Source organism: Peromyscus eremicus, chromosome 14, assembly GCF_949786415.1.
Source record: "Peromyscus eremicus chromosome 14, PerEre_H2_v1, whole genome shotgun sequence".
Taxonomy (NCBI): domain Eukaryota; kingdom Metazoa; phylum Chordata; class Mammalia; order Rodentia; family Cricetidae; genus Peromyscus; species Peromyscus eremicus.
Window position 1 is genome coordinate 83,657,091 of NC_081430.1, and position 12,424 is coordinate 83,669,514.

The 12,424-nt window shown below is 53.5% G+C and overlaps 1 protein-coding gene across 1 annotated transcript in view; it reads left to right on the plus strand.

Moving 5' to 3' along the window:
* The first annotated feature begins 10,792 nt into the window (after nt 1-10,792).
* Jdp2 (Jun dimerization protein 2) overlaps nt 10,793-12,424 on the plus strand; it is a 31,843-nt gene continuing 30,211 nt past the window's right edge. Inside the window, exon 1 of the mRNA XM_059279465.1 lies at nt 10,793-11,011. Coding sequence (XP_059135448.1) covers nt 10,811-11,011 — 201 coding nt within the window. The 5' untranslated portion in view covers nt 10,793-10,810. The remainder of the gene's footprint in view (nt 11,012-12,424) is intronic.

Genomic DNA, 12,424 nt, shown 5'->3' on the forward strand with positions numbered 1-12,424 from the left:
CTGATGGTGACCGTGAAGACAGACAGGTGATGTCCCTGGGACCTGGTCTGTCTCTTTCTAGTCCACCTGTTCTCCCCTGCAGAGGGATTTAAGAGAAACGTGGAGAAGGATGCCTCCCCGCAGGCAGGCACATGGAAATGGGATGTCTGGCTTGCCTCTGGACTTCCTTCCCTCCGTGTTGAAGTCTTTCACTCTAAGCGCTGGTACTCCACGAAGGCATGAACTTTTTCTTTCACTTCCTTTCTTCTATGGGTGATGACCTGCCGTCTCTCTGAGAAGGAGTCTGAAGGTCACTGAGTGTCAACATTGCCACCCCTCTTTGGCTTAAGCAGAAATGTGGGGTGGGGGGCGCTGGCTGGCCATCCAAGGGTTTGGAGATCTGGGATGACAACAATAGTTCTCAGATGTCACGTGTGTTTCTGCCTGAGGGCTCTGTGTACCACCCTTCGAAAGACTGTCCTATTTTCTCTGGAGTGTCCTTTTACTATCTACCTCTGTAGGAGGTTGGGAGGAGGGCGTGGAAGCCAGCCCTGGGAGTCCTTGAGGAAGAAGGCTGTTGCAGGTCTTGCAGAAGTCAAGTCCGCTCACGGCTGCGTCCTGTCAAAGGCAGGCAAAAGCCTGCGGGAGTTGGGCAAAGAGCCCTGGGTCAAACTGGGCCAGCCACCAACCACGGTGGCCTCTAGCTGCAGCTCCAGTCTGGGTCTCGGTCCACTCACAGCGTGGCTTCAGGACCTCATGGCGCTTTGGCGGACAGCGGGTGGGGACAGAGGCTTCCAAACGCCTTAATCTCCCCGCCCATGCTCCGCCACGGAAAAAAAAAAAAAAAAAACAAAACAGGCTTGCGAGATCCCGCAGCGTCCGGAGACATCACTGCGCCGAACGTCACCCTCGCTCTGGGTTTGGGGGGGGAGAGCGCGCCGGACGGAGGAGGATGGTTCAGCGCGGGCTGAGCTGGAAGGGGTTCTCCGCTCGTCCGGCCGCCGCCTTCGCGTCCCTGCCTCCCTGGCTGCTCAGCGCCTCGGGGGTGGCGGCCGCGCGACCGAGCAGGGGATGCGCTTACATAACCGCTCGCCGGGTCCTGCTGCCTCGCGCGCTCGGGAGCCGCGGGCGGGGCGCGCCGCGGGACCGCGATGCTGCCGGGACCAGCGCGACAGGGCCCCGGCCGGCCGGGCAGGCGGAGGAGCGGGAGCCGCGGCGGGAGGAGGGCGCCGGCGGCGGGGGAGGTGAAGGTCAGTGGGTGTGAAGCGAGCGATCCACACCACCACCACCCCCACTCCTCCCCGTCCCCTCCTTCTCTTCCTCTCCGTCCCCCTCTGACGTGTGGAGCTGGCAGCTGGGTCGGTTCCGCATTCCCGACCCCTCCCCGCCGCGACTCAGGGCCCGCTATATAGCCGGGGCTGATGCAACCCGTCCCGCCGCCCGCCACAGCCTGCGGGAGGGACGCTCGGCGGCCGCGACGGGGGGCGCTGGCGGCGGCAGAGGCTGCAGCGGCGGCGGCGGGGCTGGCGCCGCGGCGGCTCCCGGGCCGGGACGGGCCTGGGCAGCGGGCGGCAGCGGCGCGGAGTGGGCACGGCGCCTGCAGCCGGGGTCTGGGCCCGGGGGCGCCGCCTCCGCCAGCGGCTTCTGCACGGTGGGTGCCCGGGGAGGGGGGGGTGTTGGGAGGGGTGTAGGCGGGGCGCGCGGCCGCGGGCACCTGGGGCGGCCACCGTCGTAGTAGCTACCGCTGGGGGCTCCCACCCGACCCGGGGCCCCAGAGCTCTGTACGGGAGAGCTGCAGCCGCTGCCCACCCGTGGCTTCCCGGACTGGGCCAGCCAGTCCTGTCTGCGGCCGGGACAGCGGGGCGCTCTCTCCTCGCTCTCCTCCCCCAGTGCGCGTGCTGGGAGGTGCTGTGCACGGACGGAGGAGAGGGCGGGGTGGGCGGGAGAAAACTGTCGCGGGGACTGCGGGGGAACTCGAAAGGGGTATGCACGCCCCAGACCTGCTGACAGGTCGCGCCCCAGTCTCTTCCTCAGCTCCGCAGGACCGGGAGGGAGGGTATTGGGAAAGGTATCTGACCAACAGGGCTTCCTTTGCTCAGGACCATTGCTGCAAGCTCTGGCTGGGTTAGGAGGGAACCACGGGGTAGTCCCGGGTCCCCTTGGGATCCTACCTCGCACATCAGGTTACATAAGAATGGTAAGCAGGCGTCTTTAGGTCACCTGCCCAGTTTAGAAGGCACACTTCTGTCCTTCTTCTCCAAGAAGTCTAGGCCTTCCATCTGGACTCCTGGACCGTAGAGTGGCAGGGACAGGCTTTGCCTGGGTCTCTGGGGGAGCTGGCAAGCCTTGGAAACCTTAGCTCATTTGCAGGAATTGGATGGGCCATTTGGGGATAGAAGTGGAAGAGAGAATCAATGACTGTTTGAGACAGCTCCCAGCCCTTGTGTGATGGAGTGGCCATTCAGGGTAGGGGGGCTGTGGCATAGGTCTATGTCTGAAAAGGGCTTGCACTGTGTGTACTGTTAGATCTTGGTCCACGCTACCCAGGATCTTAGTTCAGTGAGCATGAGAGAGCAGGATCTGCGCCACAATAGGGTGGGTACCTGCTTGTCCTAAGGACTGTTAGTAACTGTCTTCACTGCCCGCCCTCATCTCTTCCCCTAGGGGTTTAAAAATCACCTCCCCCTGCGTTCACTGCTTTTCCACAAATCTGGCTGCAGCTTGGATGGCAGGCTTATCTTCATGTGCCGGTTTCTAGGGGAGAGTTGAACCAGGGATCAGGTGTGAGCCGGACTCTGGGTTTTGCAGAAACCTGAGGTTCAGGGGAATAGAAACAAGAACTATTCTTATACCTCTGGGTGCTCAGGGTTTCGCTTTGCTTCAAGTAGGGAGGACGGATTTCTCAAAGAATCTTCTGTTTCCCCTCCATGTTGGCTTCAGTTCAGAGGAGAAGGCAGCTCCAGAATCTTCCTGAAGAGCTGGGGGGGTTGTGGGGTTTGAAGGAGTGCTGGGGGAGAAGGCCTCTGATTTTTTTTTTTTTTTTTTTTTTGTCAATAAATTGGTTGCAGTCATCTCCAAGGAGATATGTCTATCATGTGACGATGTTACTTAGGAAAAGCTTTGGTATGTGTCTCCCTTACTCATCCACTGCCTACTTTAGCAGCGGCCAGGGAACTCCTCCCCCCCCCCCCCCAGCTCCGTTTTTTTCTCCCACCTGTTTGCAGGGATGTCCTCTCTCCCACCTTTTTCAACCTGCAGAGCGAGGCCCTCGGGGCCTCCTCTGTTAAGGAGTTACTCCTGGTGTGGCATGCAGTCCATATCCCCCGTCCTCTCTCCCCATCTCCCTCTTCCCTCTCTCCTGCCCTCTCTCTCCACTCTGGGAAGGAAGGAGTCAGCACAGACTCTCTAGGCTGGCCTGGCCTTGTGTTCATTCAGCTCTAACTCTCCTCGGCCCCTCCAACCCTCCAGGGCGGAGGACAACTTGTATTCTTTTCTGTGGCAGAATGCAGTGGACTTTTCTTTCCGTGGGAATGACTTGGGTTTGAAGCCCCCAACCGGAGGAAGCAATAAAGAGTGTGTGTGCACGGCTCTGTGTGCGAATACCTCTATAGGTAGGGGGAGAGCCAAAGGCACGCTCTTTTTCCATTTTCCTTTAATTAAGGCTCTGTGGAGGTGTGTTTGGAAACAGAGGGTCTCCTATGCCTTTGAGGAGGGTGAGAACACTGTTTTGGCTTCGTCCCGGGTCCATATGCAATGTATGGTGGCCAATGAAACTTGGTCTGGCTCATTCAACTGCTTGTTTTGGCAGTCAGTTCCATGGCTTGTGTTACCAGCTCTCGGAGCTCCGGGGCTGCCAAGCTCAGTGTGCCTGTGTGTGCCTGTGTGTGTGTGTTCGTGTGTGTGTGTGTGTGTGTGTGTGTGTGTGTGTGTGTGTGTGTGTGGTTTGTTGAGACTCAGCAGAGACAAATGCCTTAATGACCCAGGCTTGGAATTTCCAGTCTTTCTCTGCACTCACTGGATGTGGGAGGACTGGCCAGAGCCCACCGTGAAGTCTGATTTCTGGATGCAGCCCATGGGGTTTTGGTGTTTCTAAAACTTCAGCTGGCTGATGTCTTTTTTTTTCCCCCTTTTCTTTTTTAGGACCAAAGCCATCATACACCATGGTCTGTCCCCTGCATTGCGCTATTTAGCCTTGCCACTAAGGGACAGAGCTGAGGGAAGGCTGAGGAGAGACTGTCTAGCGGTAGGATCTTCTTGGTTCCCTATAGTCTTCCCCAGTATGGGTTCTGGCAGAAATAATTTGGTGCCATTTATCGATCCTCTACATTGGGCAGAGGACAGAGCCATGTTTTCAGGCAGAGCTTTGTGAAAGACATTTTTCTGGCCTCCAGGGAAGGGCAGGAGTCTGCGGGGGGGACAGTTCTGGCTTCTTCTATGGCTGGGTCAGCTCTGCAGAAGTCATTCCTGCCAGCGTGCTGTGGCTTCTCCTGACCCCAGCTGCCCCGCTTCATCTTCCCATGACAGCCCATGAGTAATCCCTAGTGACCAGCCAAAGAGGTAAACGATACTGGCACTCTGTTTTTCTGGAGCAGGACCAGAGCCCTAGCCCATCAGTAGTACCCGTGGTGGAGAGCACATGCCACTGGACTTTGGGCCTGCAAGTTTCAGGACACTTTAGGAGAAACTGAAGCAAGCTGAAGGTGCCAGGCCTCATTTCTGTCCTTTGGTACCCAGCCCTGACTCAGCACCTTCCTACTCTATGCTGTCGTTCACTGTCAGGATGCACTATGGCCCTGCCTTCTTGGGGCTTAGAGTTGAGAAGAGAGAGAGAGCAGAGCAGGGAGAGGGGTGGGGAGAATCCTCTTCATGACTATGGGAAGAGAGAACACTGATAGATGGGATGATCTAGAGGTGGTCTGGAGGGGTCATCTGGTGCTGGTGCCTCCACAGGAAGGAATACCGTGCCACCCTGACCCCCCAGCTCATCAAATGAAGGGCTGTTCCAGGTGCTTCGCAAATGCTAAGTAATCTAATTTTCTCTACTGCCTTATGAGGCAAATGATGTCATTACCACTTTATAGTGAGGAAATCGGTGTCCAGAGAGGTCACAGAATCGCCTTAGGTCACATAGCAAGGTTTTACATTCAACCATCCGGCTCCACGGATTCCCTGTCACCCCCCTGTAGACTTCAGGCCAGCTTTTGCAAGAGGAGCACCTTGCTGTCACCCAGGTGCTTTGTCCATTCCTTAGCTCTTTGCCCTCTGGGTCTCTTTTGGTTTTGGAGGCTGCTTGGCAGTATCATTCAGATTATTGGAAATAAATCGTCGCCTGATTGTATAGCTCTGAGAAGACGCTTGGGCTTGCTTCCTCGCTGTGAAACTTTGACCAAATCCCCTAACCCCACCATGTCTCGCTTTCCCTGGGATTCCTAACCATCGGTCCCACACTCTGTGGTCACTGGCCTGCCACCTCTCTGTCCCATCCCGTGGACATCTTTTACCCTCCTGGGAACCTCCCAGAGTCCAGCTCCCAAGTCTCCCTGATTTTTGATCATGGCTCCTCACCTCTGACTTGGGCTCCACTCTTGGGGTTACGTGGGCAGTCTCACCCCTTCCCTGCTCTGTTCTTCCTGTTCTGCTCTCTCTCAGCCCGGAGCCTCAAACCTGAGGCCATCTTGCATCCGTTTGCACACCAGTCCCTCGGCTGCTCACGTGGCAAGCAGCTGTCTTTATAGGTGCCCAGGGAGTTCACACTTTTTCTGAAGTTCTAGAAGTTAGGTTCTATGTTCTTTTCAACTAGTCTTTTTTTAATTTTACAAACCTACTTTTGGTATTCTAGAGGAAGATGCTGGTTATTTAAGGAGAGCCCTTTATGTGTGTGGCTTGCCAAAGTGAGACCGTGACTTACAGGCGTACAAAAAGACGTGGGGTATTGTGTTGCTTTCCATACGGTGGACAAGAAGAGCAAGTGGAGAAGCTGAGCAAATTCCTGCCACCTTTATTCTCTCGAGGGGAAGGACTCTTGGTGTTCATATCTGCCGCTGGCTATTTTTGGCCTGGAAAAACTTTGTGGCTTTTTATTCTGTGCATCCAATGCAGCACCCTACTGTGTTCTTCCAAGTCCCCAAGGAAGTCAGCACAGACGTATAAAATACTAGATATTTCCTCCAGTTCTTTCCCGTTGAGCCCATCTGTCCCATTTTCTCTAAGCTGGCTTTCAGAGGGCCTCGTCGGTCCTCCCATTATCTTAGCTCCACAGCGGCTTAGGGTCCCTGTGACCCTTGACCCTTGTCTAGAAGTCTTATTTGTACTGGGCTTGTCATCTTGGCTTTGGGCATTTTCTTTTTGCTTTTTTTTTTTTTAAATTAAATTATTTTGTTTTTGCATGGGAAGTAGCAGGTGATACTTTGATACATACCTAGCTTGGGTTCCCTTCATTGGCTAGCTTCCAACTTATCCCTGGTCAGTGTCCCATCGCCGTAGTCACTTTGGATTCTCTTCTGCATTTTTAGGCAAAACACCCAAATGGGGACTATTGGGAGCTTGGTCTGTACTCATCATCAGCCTAGTTACTCATGGAGACATGGAGGATGTCTATCTTTACTGCAGACCTCCGAGGCCCGGAAGGGAAGAAAAATCAGGTCTTTCTTCTAGGGCATCCAGTGTGCACTTCTCATTTCCCACTGAATTGTTTCTGTCTGGAACGAGGACTGTGGCGGATGACTTCGCCTCTTCTCATCTTTCCCGCGTCTTCTTCCTTGAAGCCGTGGGCTCCTCTTCGTTGTTGAGAGTTCCTTCCATCTCCAACCCTTCTGCTTTTACAGATTCTCTAAATTACATGGAACTGTTTTGTTTTCCAAAACAACAACACTGCCTTTTGGCCTTGGATAAGTCAACCGGTGGCTTTGCAATCAGTGGGCTTCCATTTTGCTGCGGCTCCTCTGCCCTCCCCTCCCCCTCCCCCTAGACAGCCCAGAGGGATGACTCCTCCCTGGTGAGTGTCAGTGCTGTGGCTGTCTCCTAGGAATGGCATGTGTTAAGGACTCTGTGGTTTCCATCTGAGCAGTTAGGGCTCCCAAGCTGGGGAAGGAGAGGGTGATTTTTTTGCTTCTACAAAAGAAAGCCTATGGCTTGGTCCCCTGCCCAAGATTTGTCTTTGGGATGGATTCACAGGGGGACAGGAATGGCAAGAATTTGGGGAGCAACTATTCCCGGGGAGGGGGAGTTCCTCGGTAGCAGAAAATTCATTATTTGTCGGGAGCGTTTGTTAGTGTCCCGTGTATACCATCTGTATGAACGTAAACAAGCTGCAAACAGAGCCTGCCGTTCCGTTCCGGGAACAGAGTGAGGTCTGGCTTCCATCGTGAAGGGATGGCTGAGATGAGAAACGGGCCAAAGCCCTTGGGGGCTTTCTCTTGGGCTCTTCTATGGGAACCAATGGCCTGGAGGAAAAAGTGTGGCTTAGCAGAGAGCCTGTGAGACTCCAGAGCGATCCGTACCCTGCATAGTAGAGTTTTCCGCCATGGATTGCTGCTGTTCCTTTCTTCACAGGCTCACTCATCCAACCAGTCTTTCTTCATTATGCTGTTGTGCCGGAAATGATAGTAGGCAGTGGGATCACCCGAGTAACAACCGGCGTGACCTGCTCTCAGTGACGCTTTGCCACACAGGGGAAGGAATTGGCGGCTGCCCCCTTCCCTTGTCTAGGGAGATGGCAGCTTGCCCAAGGGCGCTCCGGGGAGGCCTCTTCCTGTGCTAGCTTCAGACCCTCTGTACCACAGACCCCACTCAGTCCCTGACCCTGGGTACCACCTTGGGGTTAAGGTATGTCCATGTGGGAAGGGCCTCGTGCCTGTTTTACATGGGATCCTCCTACTCAAGCTGTTCTGGAGCTATTAGGGGGACCTTCCTAGAACCGGGTCTCCATAGGAAACAGAGGGTCCTGTACTATATGGCTCTTAGGTCAAAGTTTGTCAGTGGGGGACATGGTCTTCTACTGAAGGCATTAACACCTCTTAAACCTCCTGAAGGGAAATGGGAAAAAAAAAAAAAAAGACAGGGTCCCAAACTAGTGACCAGAGTCTAGTCTTGGCTCTGTCCTTATCCAGCTGGGTGACCTTGGGCAAGTCATTTTACTTCTCTGAGCTTCAGTCTCTTGTGCAAAATGAGGATGTGGTTCAGATGAGTTCAGGGCCTTCTCCAGCTGTGAGACTGCCACTCAGTGTGAATGAGTCTCAGGTCCTTTTCTGAGGTGACGGGGGTGGGGGGTGGAGGGTGGGGGTGGGAGTGGGGGTGGGGGTGGGGGCTCATTGGTGCTCAGGATGTTGGAAGAGGGTGTTAAGAGCAGGGAGAACCAGATGTTGAGGCTGTAGTAGGTGGAGCTCGGATGAAAGATCCCTACAAGACAAGGACTCTGTCGGCTGTGCGATGGACAGAGGCCATGTGGTACTGCAGGAGAAGCCAACTCACCCTCCAGATGTGCCTTTCTTTAGACAAAATGACATCCAATGAAGTCTGTCGTTTGAGGGTGCATGCAAATCACCCATGTGTTTTTAAGAGACAGGGACTTGAGAGGTGACTCGGCAGTTAAGAGCACTGACTTCTCTTCCAAAGGCCCTGGGTTTGAGTCCTAACATGCACATGGTAGCTCACAACTGTTGTGGACTATTAGCTTAAGATGTGTTACATTCGTTTATGCTGTGGAACATTTGTTTAATGATGCAAAGATGTGTTGTGTTCTTTCATGTTGCATTTGTTTAACTCTGTGAAGCTGTGTTACTGTGCCTGTCTAAAACACCTAATAAAGAGCTGAACGGTCAATAGAGAGGCAGGAGGAAGGATAGGCGGGGCTGGCAGGCAGAGAGGATAGATAGGAGGAGAGAAAAGAAGAGGGAAGAATGAGAAAAGGAGAAGGAGAGGAGGAAGCCAGGGGTCGGCCACCCAGCCACAGAACCAGCCACGGAGTAAGAAGTAAAGAAAGGTATATAGAATAGAGAAAGGCAAAAGCCCAAAGGCAAAAGGTAGACGGGATAATTTAAGTTCAGAAAAACTGGCTAGAAACAAGCCAAGCTAAGGCTGGGCATTCATAAGTGAGAATAAGCCTCCATGTATTTATTTGGGAGCTGGATGTTGGGCCCCCAAAAGTAAAACAAAACAAACCAACTACACAAAATTGTAACTCCAGTCCCAGGGGATCTGACACTTAGTTCTGGCCTTCAAGGGCACTGCACCCACACAGTGCACAGACATACATGCAGGCAAAACACCTTTACACACCAAATAAAACAAAAAATAAATAAGTAGGCTCAAGACTTAGATAGGGAAGCAGAGTTTACCCTCAGAGGTGAAATGGAGAATGTATCTTGTATTCATGGATAAAAATGGGCTCCAGGTGCATCCTTCTCTTGATCCTAGATCCGTGAAATTGAATGAGGACAGGTGGTGAGGGTCACTATCCAGGGTCACTTATATATGAGGACAAATAGCCCCAAACATCACGGCCTTAGGAGTACTTGAACTCTGACAGCAGAGAAGCCTGGCCCAGCTGATGTCCATCTCCGCTGTCCTGACCTGTGTGTCCTTCTCCACAAAGAGATGGATGAAGTGCAAGGATGGAACACATGTTCATTGCCTGCCTACTACCCGTGATTTCCAAGACAGTAAAGATTGGATTATATGGACCTGGGCAGAGAGGTGGGGAAAGGGTGAACTTACTTCCCTTATAGCACTGGAATGTGTGAATGGTTTTTGTTTTAGATTGTTCTGTACGAGGCTGCGTCGAGGCTATGAACCTCTGACCTCTGTGTTGTGGTGCCTGCTGGTTCATAATAGCTGGTGTTGTATAGCAATTGGATGGATGGACAGAGGATGAAGGGATGGATAGATGGATGGGTGGGCTGGAGGACTAGGTATGTCTAGACGTTTAGATACGTTTATTGGCAGACAGACTTTCTTCCCTTGTATCTGTGCCTGGAAATGACTATGTCTTACCTGTGAGATTTCCTCAGTAGAGGGGAAGGAAGAAATAAGAATTCCCTGGCTATTCATCTCCCTTTTATGTCCTTTGAAGTTGGCTTCTGTCTTTTCTTGTATGGGGCTCTGAGAACAGAGAGCTCTTGAAGGAATTTTCTGGGGGTGCATAGAGAAAGTACATGCAGATTAATTCCATCTTCTTCCCCCCCCCCCCCCCCCCGCCCCCAGCTCTTCCTTGGGCACTGGACACGGACACAGTCACCTTTAACTTTGCTTAGGTTCAGCTTGTATTCGTGGTGTCTTAACAAGTGTGCCGAGTAGGATGTGTGATTTGAGGGGAGGCACCATGCCAGGCCAAAAATAGCTGCCTCTTGAACAGGTGTGAAGGTGCCTGTGATTCCACGGCTGTCTCCGCTCAGTCTCTTCAGAGGCTGCTGCCGCTGCTATTCACCCCCAGTCCACAGCGTCAGTGCAGAGCCCTGAGGAGTTACCTTTTTGCCTTTGCAAGGGATTCTGGCCGGGTGTGGTGTGGTGAGTGGGAAGACTATGGGCAGCCTGGTGCCATCCAGTGCCAGATAAACGTTGCCCACAGTTGGGCTAAGCATCGTCTTTTAAAAGGGGCCAACTCTTCCCTGCGTGCCAGAGATGGATGGCCTTAGCGTGAGTCAGTTGGCTGAGTTTCCCTGTATCACCAGGACTTGGGGCTTACAGGCAGGAAGAACACCCGGGAGGAGAAAGGATTCAGGGAACCCTGGTGAGGAAAGGATGGGCTCCTGCAGCTGACAGAGTCTCTTCTCAAGCTAACCTACCCATCCTGCTTTCTCCAACCCCTCCAGGCCGGCCTACCACTCCTCCTGCTATGATGCCTGGGCAGATCCCGGACCCTTCAGTGACCGCAGGCTCTCTGCCAGGGCTCGGCCCCCTCACCGGACTTCCCAGCTCTGCTCTGACCACAGAGGAGCTGAAATACGCTGACATCCGCAACATTGGGGCCATGATTGCGCCCTTGCACTTCCTGGAGGTGAAACTGGGCAAGAGGCCCCAACCTGTGAAGAGTGAGGTGAGACCCTTGTTCTCCAGACAAAGCCCAGGCTTCCAGGTGTGGCTCCAAACACACCTTGGAACCTCAGCCGAGTTCTTCAATGCGTGGTCTGAGAACCGGTAGGAGGAATGGGGACTCTTAGGTCTCATTCTCAGACCTGCTGAATCAGAACCTGTATTTTTACCAAGCTCTGGGGGATTCATGCATGCATTCAAGTTTGAGCTGCACTGGGCAAGGGCAGGAGGCTTACCCTGCCTGTGGGTCTAGGAGGTGAGAGGAGACTGATGATAATACTGAGCACTGAATACTACCTTAGCAGTCTCTCTGGGGTGCTGGGAGGATCAATAGAGGTCATGGAGGTGTGAGCATGTTTTGAAAAACATAGAGGGCATTGAATTCTTTTTAAAAAGTCAGTGTTGATGGTCTCTAGCCTTTTTGGCTCCCATCTGGAGCTGAACAAGGGAAATCAGGAAAAAGGAGAGTGTAGCCTTCCTCTTTAGGCTCCTGCAAAGATGGGTGTGGCTTCAGTCCCCAGCACCACCTGCTTGAGATGGGGTTTGCAGAGGGCTGACTCATGGAAGCACCCGCTTCTGAGGTCTCCTGCACCTGCTGCTCTCAGGACCTCACACTGTCAGGACAGCTGTTCCCCAGTGACTAGTGAGAGGCAACAGTCCCCAGCGTGGGTCCCGGTGTACCAGTGGAGTGCAGGCCTCGTGCGTTTACCCAGAGCTGGTGATGTGGTTTGTCCAAAGGAATACCTGGTGAGGGTTCCTGCAGGACTGTTTCTTCCAAAAATCCACCACCTAGAAGGAGCCAGGGCTAGGAGGTACTGGTAGCTGGGGTGGGCTGGGAGCAGGCAGTGGCCAAGCAGTGTGTGTGTGTGTGTGTGTGTGTGTGTGTGTGTGTGTGTGTGTGTGTGTGGTCCTGCCTGGAGGAAGCGTTCACTTGCAAAGGTAAGCCTCAGTGGAGACTCAGAGTTTGGAAGCTGGAGGCCGTGGAGAGAAGGGCTTTGGGGTGGAGAAAGATGTCAGGATGCACACTGTGTGCATTTACTGGGTTTTTGTTCTTCTCGTCCCCTCTCTCCACATGAGTACCGTGAAAGCTACAGAGAAGGGCTTCTGGGGGCTTGCCCTGAGTGGCAAGCTCGCTCTTTGCAGGCTGGAGTTGGCTTTCAGATGTGTTTGGTTTGGCCTGTTCAGTGTTTTAAGAGCAACCCAGCCTGTTATTTCACTTAAAATTTTCAGCAAAAAAATTGGAAAATCCAGTTGCACACTGCTCCTCCGGCCAGGCCTCACAAAGGCTAAATGGATGGAGGGAGCTGTCTCACTCTTCATTACCATAGACCCTGACGCCTCCCTCGAACCTTGGCTCGGCCTTTTCTGTGGGTTTGACCTATCTTACCACTAGCTGCTTTCCCCCTCCACCGCACGG